The 11,117-nt window shown below is 31.1% G+C and overlaps 1 protein-coding gene across 1 annotated transcript; it reads right to left on the bottom strand.

The window, feature by feature from the left end:
• Positions 1-7,094: 7,094 nt before the first annotated feature.
• On the bottom strand, positions 7,095-9,872 carry LOC136063098 (protein ACCELERATED CELL DEATH 6-like). The gene is made up of 2 exons (XM_065763006.1): positions 8,966-9,872; positions 7,095-7,186 (listed from the first exon to the last, which is right to left on the bottom strand). Exons 1-2 carry the CDS (start codon positions 9,870-9,872, stop codon positions 7,095-7,097), a joined length of 999 nt encoding a protein of 332 aa, XP_065619078.1.
• Between the last annotated feature and the right edge of the window lie 1,245 nt (positions 9,873-11,117).

The raw sequence follows: 11,117 nt of genomic DNA, 5'->3' as shown, positions 1-11,117 counted from the left end.
GGGCTAGGGATGAGAGATGCCATGATGTGGTGGAGTTGGCCTGGTCACATGTAAATCCTTTTGGAGGAAGTAGTTCAACCCAGGAGAGGATCAATAATTGCCAACATCAATTACAGTGGTGGAGCACAAATGTCTTTGGCAATCTTAATTAGCAGATTAAAGAGAAGCAATCATATTTACAATGCCTTGAGAATCACAATTCCCTCCACGAAGATGCCGTTAACATCCAAACCCTTCGAAGGGAAATCAATGAGCTTCTCGAGCGTGAGTCCACAATGTGGAAACAGAGAGGACAGTGTAGAATACAAATTTGAGTTGGATAGTTATTTGTTGGAATCTTTTAAGGGCCCTGATGTGGAAGATTTTGACATTTTGATGTGGTGGAAAATGAATTCTTCTAGATATCGAGTCATTTCCCAAATTGCCCATGATGTGTTGGCTATTCCTATTTTTATAGTTGCATTCGAGTCTGCTTTTAGTACCGGGGGGGGGGGGGGGGGGGGGGGGGGGTTTTGGTTTGGTTTTAAGGTNTTGATAAATTAAGCTCTTCTATCGGAAGGTAGGCCTTATAGTTGTTTTACTCATCCTTGTAGTAATGTTTATTCATTATTTTACGAGCAACACAAAAGATAAAAATGGGCAGACAAAGTACCTTGGTAGCAAAACAAATTTAGATAATGTACTCAATGGAGTTGTGTGCATTGTTGTGCGCATCATTCTTAATGGAGTTGTGTGCATTGTTGCTGCTGCAGTTACTATCATGGTGGTGGCAATCCCTGAAGGTCTGCCATTGGTTGTCAAAATCACACTTGCTTACTCCATGAAGAGAATGATGGTTGATTAGGCAATGGTTAGAAAACTTTCAGCGTGTGAAACAGTGGGATCAGCAACAATTATCTGCACCTATAAAACGAAGATAAGTATATTAATATAAAGGAAAAGTTTTAAATTTTCTAAGAGCATTGATTAGGAAATATTTTTACAAACTTTTTATGAAAAAAAAAAAAAAAGCCTTTTTGACAACTTTTTATATTTCTTATAAAAGTTATATTAAAATTAACTTCCCTATAAAGGTTCAATAACCAATGGTCTAAGAGAATCTGTTAACCGAACCCGTAATATAATAATGCTACATAGCGCATTTTATACTATATGTGAAGTGTTTAGTTGTTGGGTGTTTCATAATTAGAAGCCAAAATGCATAAAACATGTATCATTCTTGCTAGGCAATTGGCTTCGTGATACGCATGCATAACTTCAGCCTGCAGATCACCAGAGAGTAAGTTGAGTAACATCCTAGATAAAGACATTATACATGTATACTTTCATCATTCTAATGAAAAATGTCCTAACGGGTGCGGGAAAGTGTGGCAGCAGCGAAGCCATATACAACTTGAGATGCTGTGTAATGGCCTGCAATGGCTTAGATCGTCCCTACTAGAGAAAGACCCTAATGTGAGGGACAATGTTGTGATTTTTTTTATTTATAAAATTATGTAACTTATATTTTTCAGACAATATTGTGATTTTTTTTTATTTAAAAAATTATGTAACTTATATTTTTCCTCCACTCTTAAGAAGACTCAAAAAAATTAAGTGATACTAGAGTTACTACAAAATTTTACAACATAGGTTTTACAAATTAATGTGTCACTAATTGCAAGAATTAAATTAAATACTCATTTATTATCCTATTTGAAGTGTCATTGATCACATTAAGCTTTTTGTAGTAAAATTTGTATTAATTTTAGCATTTCTCCAAAATTTTGCCAACGTCAGCCTTTTTATTTACCAAAAACCATTCACTACATCAATAATTTGTAAAATAATTTGTAACTCTATCATTTTTCAAATAGAAATCTAACCCGATCACTATTAGGTGAATTAATTACATTAAAAAAATTAGAAAATTAAATTCGTAATAAAAAATTATAATATAAAACATTAACCAAATATTATTTGAGTGATATCTAAATATAAAAAGAGTCAATAGGCTCATGAACAGTAATTTTGGTTTAGTGAGCTTTTTTTTTTTCTTTTTCTTTTTTTTTTTTCAACTTCGCCAGTTTGGTTTGAGCTTCTTGTTGTTATTGCTTTTTTTTTTTGGTGAATACGTAAAGCTACAGTAGATGTGATACATTATTTTTGGTTTGTCTAATTCACACTATTTCACATTATAATAAAATATTAACACAACAAATTGGCACAATTCACAATTGTTGAGGTGTTGATTCTTTATAAGTCAAAATAAAATAATAAAATATCATATAGGAACCAACCACAACTAAAAATAAAGGTATTGTGAAAAAATAAGTGCTATATTCATAATATTTTTTCACAACACTTTCATAACAAATCATAAATGATAAATTATTATTGGTTCTAATTTAAACTTACCAATGAAACTATTTTTTTTGTCTATTAATAACAACCTGTAACAACTTACTTCTTATAATTTGCTGTGAAAATGTCGTGGACATAGATTTCTTTTTGGTGAAATTTTTAAGACATCTTGTTGTTGTCACAATATTTTTAAAATAGCTGTCAATTCTTTATAAGTCAAAATAAAATGAAACAAAATTATAAAGGAATTATGTAAATGTTGTGTCGTTCTGTTGTGTTTTTATAAACTTTTTGTAGGTTTAATCAATTTTTTTGAGCAAAAATTCACTGTTTCACATACAATTTTCTTGGGTTAACTTTTTGTTTTTTTTTTCTTTGCACACCATTTTAAAGTAAAAACACATAGTTTTACACACAAAAACAATAACAAAACCTTAGGAAAAAAACACTTTTCATCCTTTTTTTTTGGGGTAGTTTACAATTCCTCCTTCAACTTTAAAATCAAGCATTTTTTACCTTAATATTTTGGAAAGTAGCAAATATTTCATATTTTTATTCTCTCAGTTAAACCCTAATTAATAAAAACTTATAATTCTTAAAATATTTTATTGTGTAATGTCTAAATCACTCCCACTAAATTTTAACATCCCAAAAATCTTCTTCATATATTTTGAGTTTTAGATGGTAGTAATTCTTGGAAAGTTGGAATGATGATACAATGTGTTTTATTTGTTATCCAAAAAACATTGATTTTCTAGGTTTTTTTTTTTTTTTTTTTTTCTTAGCAAAACTGAGTTGTTTATTGTGGAAAAATGATGATATTCATTATCATTCTTAGAAATTTTTTGTGGGTGGATATATTGCCTTTAGCAAATAGGTACTAAAAAACTATTATAGTAAAATAGATATTTATATGTTAAATAGCTACCTTAATGTTGTGGTTGATCAAAATTCTTATATGGATGAGATTGACTTTTTATGACATAGTTATCAAAATTCTTAAAATTTGTATCTTATTTGATTAATGTAAATCTCTACATACTTAAAAATAAAATGAGATTAACTTTTTATGATATAATTATCAAAATTCTTAAAATTAGTATCTTATTTGATTAATGTAAATCTCTACCTACTTAAAAATCAAATGATTTATATTTTTGTTTTGTGATACAAATAAAATCAAAAATTGATTTTAATCACTACTCTTTTCACGGCAAGCACGTGACTTACATGTGCTGCCCTATCTAGTCTAAATATAAAAAGACCAATTTAAAATTATCAACCCCAAAGTATTAAGCCGGCCCAGAGCCGAGTGGAACAACTCAAGTGGAAATGGCTAAAGCCCAAAACCGAGAGACCTCTCATTTGCTGTTGATCCTACTATCCGAGGTACAAGAATTACATGAAAACCACTAGATTTAATGTACGAAGTAATTCACATAGCACCCCCAGAATTCCAGGTTATGATCATCATGATAAGTGGAACTTGATCAGGAAAGTTAACAGAGGGGTGCGTAAGTAGTGCATTGGTGAGGAATTCTATTTGATGTATGGAATGACCCTCTCTTGAGAGTGTGTGGGAGAGGGAGGAGAAGTAGACCCTATTGCCTTTGCCACAAGTTGTCTCTATAAAAGTGAAGGCAAGGTTGCAAGAGGAAAAAGTGGGATGATCTTCGTCTAATATATATATAAAAGAGTATAAAGTGAAATGGAGTATTTGAATTCATGATCTATCTAAAGAGTGTGCTTCAAAGAAAGTTGGGGGGGGGGGGGGGGGGGGGGAATTAACATATATATGTACGGATGTACCTATATGTCATCAATTTTTATTGAGGTGGCTTATTTTTATTGTCATGAAGTAAAAAATTAGCTTGCAGACTTTATATTCCAGAGTTACCTAATAGTTTCATGAAGTTGATAATATAAAATATACTACGTTTTCCATCGAAACAAATGAAGCGTTAGATTTTACTTGAAAGGGGAGAATATTCGTGTAGAGAGAAGATCTAGAACACTCCATTCATTAGTTAACTAATGAAGAAAGAAATAAGTTTGATGATCATTTTGATAAAAGATTGAAATTATTTCATATAAAAAATCAAAATAGTTACAGTATGATATAACTTTTAATCACATGGCCAATTTAATAGTAATGTGACTTGTTTAAATAATTTATTGAGTTGTATTATTTACCATGCATATGCATGGTCTTATAAACTATTACATAATGGGTTGGACTAGGAGGTGATTCCTATTGTATAAACTATTACAGTCCCATTGTATCTTATTTTATGTAGATTGGCATATTGATAGTGGCTATGCAAAATTGCAAATGCGAGCGTCTAAGGTTGTAAATGAAATAAATACAATGAGACTATAAATGAACCAAAAAATAATTAAATACAATGGGGCTGTAGCTTATAAATGAACCAAGCTATTTATGAACAGCTTGAGCTCGGTTTTGAAAAAAATTTGTTTATGTCCATTTGTTAAGCAAACAAGTTAAGATCAAGTTTAAGTTTATGGTCAACTATTAAACAAGCCAAATTCAAATAAAATAATTCTTTTGTGAACATGAGACTCAATTTAAATTTATATTATATTATATATATTTATATATATATATATATATATATATATATATATATATATATATATATATATATATATTTATATATCTATATATTTAAAAAATCTGATCGCTTATGGAGGAATCTAACAAAGTTGATTGGATCAATATGTTTCTTATTTCTTATTATCATCAAGGTTTTTAATTATGGGTGACTGATATTTCATTTTTGTGTACCAGATGTGTTGGATAGTGTTATGAGTGAAAATCCACATCGCATTAAAGATAGAGCAGCAGGGATTATATATATATATATATTTAAACTCATCATCCCTTAATTTCTCATTGAGCATACAAAGTTAATAAAAATTAAATAAATCAAATTTGATTTCAATGAGTTTTAAAATTTGATCTCAACATGTAATTTGTCTTTTAACTGTTCACATTAGGGCTGTCCAAATCAACCGCCCAACCCGCCCCACTTGCCCAAACCCGACCCGAAACCACCCGATCTGATGGCTCTAGTAGTGAGACTCAGGTCTTGACTCCAAAAACCAGACACCGGCAGGTCGGGTTTCAAATCTCTTCCTCTAAAACTAGTGAAACCTGACCTGCTCAAAGTCCATTAAAATCCGGCTACTTTTTCCATATTCTAGCCACTTTTTCACTTAAATCCGTCGATTTCTGGAACAATAAACACTGGATTTGGCTGAACTATTGATTTCTCATCACGATTTGGTAAAAATCTCAACGGATTCGAAGAGATCTCACCGGATCTAGTGAGATCTCACCGCATTTTGGTAGATTCCGATGAATATCGGGTTCACCCAAGCCAACGACCACCTGTCGGAAACCCGAACTAACGAATCTGTTACTGTAATGGGTCGGTTGTGGGTTGAAAAACAACCCACCCAATCTTGTACAGGTCAATTGCGGGTTAGGCAAAAACCCTACCTACTCGATCTATGGACAACCCTAGTTCACATAAATTTGGTTAAATTATATATATATAGGCAAAATTTAGCTACAAAATTGATTGTAGTCTCAAGCCACAACCTTACTCAATATCATTAACATTATAATATATTTCAAAAAAATTACTGTTAGATTGTATGTTCTTTACGCTCTTAATATACATGTCAAATTTTGTGCCAATCAAATATTATTTACTATATGATCTATAAGATTATATTTTATGCATAATTTTAAACAATAAAAACTTGGCTTTAAAAAAAAAAAACTATAAAAACTTGCAATTTAAACAATTTATTGATGACATAGCTATTGGTCTTTAATTTTCTAGAAATTTTGCAAGTATGAAGAATATAAAAAGACAATATAATGCAATGGTGGATTTGTCAAAATTCACTTCCAATTGAAAATATTGAATATGGTTGTAGCTAAACTTTGTCATATATATATATATATATTAGACTCATCATTCTAATTGAATTTTGGTACACTTAGTATTTAATAACTGAAACTTGCAAGAGAATAAAATTATGCATTTGATTTACTTATTGATAATGTTGGTACCATGTGCTAAATACTGTTAAATTACATGTTCTTTATGTTCTTAATAGTCATACCAAATTTCGTATCAATCATATGCTATTTATTACATTCAATACCAATTAGATGCTATTTATAATCAAATCTAATTAGAATAAGTTGTGTTGCTAGATTTATTTTTATTCTAATAAATATGTTTAATTGAGTTTAAATTCTTTTTGTTCTATATTTAAACCTTTTATAAGAACTTTATCATTTCGTATTTTCTTTAACTGGTAAATAGATAATATATTATCATAATTATCAAATTTCATATTTATACAAAAAATAAAAGAGAAAAAAACTATATTTTGTTAAACTCTCTGCTTGAGAAGAAAATGTGAATTCTTTTCATTTAACTTTCCATCTCATCAAAACTTTGCATCTATGTTAATATATTAATTAATTGACATTTGCTAATAGAGAAATGCATTTATTTTCATATATTAATTATTTATTTTTAGACAATGCACTTATTATTGATATAAAAGAAATTTATATGATTGTTTTTATAAAATTTATTCAAGAAAAATTTTATTTAGAATACTTATTATGGAAAAAAATTATTTAGAATAGGAATTTTTATGCAATTTGCAGGATTTTTTATGCAATCCACTAGAGGTGTCAATGTTCAACCCAACTCGTGAACACGACATGAACTCGACATAGGTTTTTTCGAGTTAAGGTTGGGCCTTAATGGGTTCGGGTCATAAACGGGTCGACCTGAAAGCGACACGATAAGAAATGTGTCATAAGCGGGTCAACTCGCATAACCCACAATAGACACGTTTGACACACAAATTTATTTGTGTCAACCTGAAATGACCCACTTAACACAACCCGTTTAACTCGTATAACAAATAAATATTTATTTTATTTTAGATTGGTCAAATACCTTTTATATCCAACATATATTTTAAATTTAAAAAGAAAAGAGAGTAATTACAAAAATTTACAAGGGATATAATTAGAAATTGAAACTTTACGAACCCTAGAACTACTAATACTTTTTCTTTTTCTTTTTGGCATAGAACTTGCACAAATGAAATTGGATGAGTTTGTGGAAGATGTTATGAATTTGGACATTAACAAAGAATCTATGGATGATAATCGTGGTCATAGTCAGGATTAGTCTACTATTTGCTCAAATTATTTCAATATTGATACTTAGCAATTGGTGAGTTCCAAGGATATTATATTTTTTTGTTGAACTATGTCATTTTATTTTTGTTATTTTGAATTTGGGTTGAAGTGTATTTACTTCTTTTGGAGTGTAAAGAACTTATTTCTAGATGAATGTTATATTTTTGTTGAACTATATTATTTTAAATGTGGGTTGAAGACTTGAATTGTATGCATTGCTCTTTGGGATGTAAAAAAAATTATTTCTAGATAGATGTTATATTTAATATTACGTAGGTTGAAATGAGTTGTGTTACGTTCGTGTCAACCCAACACGACTCGTTTGTTAAGCGTGTCAAATAGGTTGGGTCAGGTCAACCCGTCTTATTAACAGGTCGGGTTAGGGTTAAGCTATTTAATCGAATATCCCTACCTCGACACGACCCAAACCCGACACGCTAACCCGAATTGACACCCCTACAATCCACTACGTGGCGGTTAAAAAAACTATCTATATATAGGCATTCTTCCTTAGGTTTAATTACTTTGAAAAAAAATGAAATAAAAACCATCAAATAAAGAAAGAAAAATTAATAATACATGAAATAAAGAATATAAAAAATAACCGTGCACTTAAATTATTTGAAATAATTAAATATTTTAGAATTCACAAAAGTAATATGTTCATATTTTTAATTATACTAATCTTAATAAGTTATATTTCATAACTTCTTTTTTCTAATGACATGTAACATAGTGTGTGTAATTAATTAATTATTTATAGGTAGTGCACCAATTATTTATATATAATTAATTTCTACAATAGATTTATATAAGAAACCATTTATTGGGTATGATATCATTAAAACAAAGTCCAAAAAAGATAAAAGAAAATTTAACATAACGTGCGGTTCAAATAAGATAACAAAACCCTTTTTAATACGCATTATTTTAAAAACTAGACTAGACCAACTGGTTTAACCAGGAACTGGGCACCAGTTTAGGCTGGTAAAATCCTCTTAAAAACCGGTTTTTAAAACCATGGTGCACCTTCACTCTCATTAGAACCATTGTTAGGAATTTATGGGTAGAATTCACTAGCTTAGAAATGGAGGTTGCCTAAGAGCTTATAAACGCATAGCTAAATTTACACTTAATCTATGTGGAACGCAAAGATCATAACAACCATCAATAATATCATTGTATTTTACACTAATCATAAACTACCATCTCAACAATTGTGAAAAACTTTGTAAAATTTATTGTGTTGCTAAACTTATTGGTGTTAGATTAAATAATTAAATTCATCAATTGGGATGGCTGAGAAAAACATGGAAACGGCTGGAAAATGAAATATAGTGAAGTAGCTAGTAAACTTACCTATGTTCCTTCCAGTAATGGCAGCGTGAGCAATTAATTTGACTTCGTCAAAATCCTCCAGAACTCTACCTCCTCCGTCTACCATGGCCATATTAATTCCATCTGCTTTTTCTATCATGAACTTCACCATTTCCGCATCCCCTGCTTCGGCTGCCATATATAGAGGAGATTTGTGCTCCTCATTCGGACAATATGACACTTTCGGATTTGTTTCAACCAAGAAACTGGCGATCTCACTGTACTTAGTTTTCAAAACCAAATCCACTTCTCTATATTTGTTTATCAAGGCCAGGTGAAGGGCAGTATTCCCTTCATTATTCTGAATCCCCAGAAATTCACTACCAGAGACAGAGGCCAATTTTTTTAACGTGGACAATTGCCCACAACTTGCAGCTACATGGAAAGCAAGTTCACCAGCAGAGTTTTTCTCCATCCAAAAGCCACGGTTGTTTTCAAGCATCGCTTCCACAAGCTGAGAGTGACCTAAGCTTGCAGCAATATGAAGGACTGTATTCAATTGGGGAGTTTTTTGGGACAAAACAGGACCTTCCAAGTCCTCGGCTTTAAGATTTTTGATGAAGTCAGTGTCCCCACGCTTTGCAGCCATGTACAAGTCAGGTTGCATGCTTGCAGCCCTTCTAGAAACATCAGTACTAATCTCTTCCTCCTCTTCCTCCTCCGTCCCAGTTTCAATATTCTCATCTCTTTCAAGGTCTCTCGGTAGATCTCTGTTCATTTGAGCATCAATATTAAGTAGATGTCGTGGAGCCCGTCGATGTGTCTGTTGGTTCTCATCTCTTTCTAGGTCGCTCGGTAGATCTCTGTTCATTTCAGCATCAATATTAAGTAGATGTCGTGGAGCCCGTCGATGAGTCTGTTGGGATGAGTAGGAGCGTTTTCTCGGCATTGAGGACTACCAGGTAATTGCTGTTCACTAACGTCAATCAAAATGTGATTAGGTTCTCTAGACCTGTAAAGACTTTCAGAACTAAAAACTGGTACACTGAGTTTTTTCGGAAAAATATTGGTTACAGTTACAGGAATCCGAATTGCTTGTTAATTGGATAAAGGAATTGCCAAAATAAAGGGCAAAAGGTTGAGTCATTCGGCAACATAAGTATCGAAATCGAATCAGAATCAAAGCTGCCCCTTCCCGTGTAAGAGATTCCACTTGCAAATAAATTTTATATCAATTTATGTTGTGCTGATTTTTCTCTCTTCGTTTCAATTATTTGTTTGACATTAAAATAGCCTAATTAAATAGGTAATAAACTATAACCAGAGTCATGAATCATGCTTATACAGTTATACATTTCTAAGTTACACAACCAAATTGTCTATAACACAACTGCTTGCTTATTTATTAGACTCAGCTATTCATCATGGACGGACCTGAATCTGACTAATGCCATTGCCAGAGGCTCCTCCAATTGGAGATAGATCGAGAACTTGATCTAATTCTCACTTGTGAACAAATTGATGCATTTAGAAAATCACAAGAAATAAAATACATTTGCTTATGAAAAATAACCTCAAAATCCACAAGAAGAGACAACATGTATGAGTCCCACACATGTGGATTCTATATGTTGTAAGAGAGATATCTCATAAGACCTTATCATGAGATATCTTCTCATTTGATAATGCTAAACTTCTTCGTTAAGCTACTTATGTATAATATCTATGTTTAAAATATTCGCCATTATTTTGTTTCATTCAAATTGTTTTAGGATTTAAATAACTAATTTGTAATTTTACTCGGATTTTTTTGGTTAACCATCAAAATTTAGCTTAGGTACCCATATTCTAAAACCATATGATATGTATACCATTCTCGAACACTTAAAACTCCTTTTGACATCGATTAACGTAGGAAATTCAGTGTAATAAAAATCAATTGACAATGGGCCTTAACCCATTTGGAATCCCAACATTTTTTTTTTTTTTTTGAGAAGTTAATCTTGGTATTTAGAGCTATCAATTAAACTGGTTTGATGCCTTGTCTAAAGAGGAATAACCAACCGACTGACTGGTACATTTTTACTATTATTTATAATACTTTTGATTTAAGTTTGTCTTTTGTTAATGTGAGTTTTGTTGAATTAGGAGATCTCCAAATTCTTTCTTTTTTTTTTTTTTTTTTTTTTTTTTG

Source organism: Quercus suber, unplaced genomic scaffold, assembly GCF_002906115.3.
Source record: "Quercus suber isolate HL8 unplaced genomic scaffold, Cork oak 2.0 scaffold_486, whole genome shotgun sequence".
NCBI classification, from domain to species: domain Eukaryota; kingdom Viridiplantae; phylum Streptophyta; class Magnoliopsida; order Fagales; family Fagaceae; genus Quercus; species Quercus suber.
The sequence above is the reverse complement of the archived record's forward strand: the minus strand, read 5'-3'. Positions and strand labels throughout refer to the sequence as shown.

Excerpts from the sequence above, each read along its gene's own strand:
- LOC136063098 (XM_065763006.1), bottom strand. The coding sequence starts at position 9,872 with ATGCCGAGAAAACGCTCCTACTCATCCCAACAGACTCATCGACGGGCT. Across the intron at positions 7,187-8,965 it reads CATTACTGGAAGGAACATAG|GTCGACCCGTTTATGACCCG; the intron begins GTAAGTTTACTA and ends TGTCGCTTTCAG.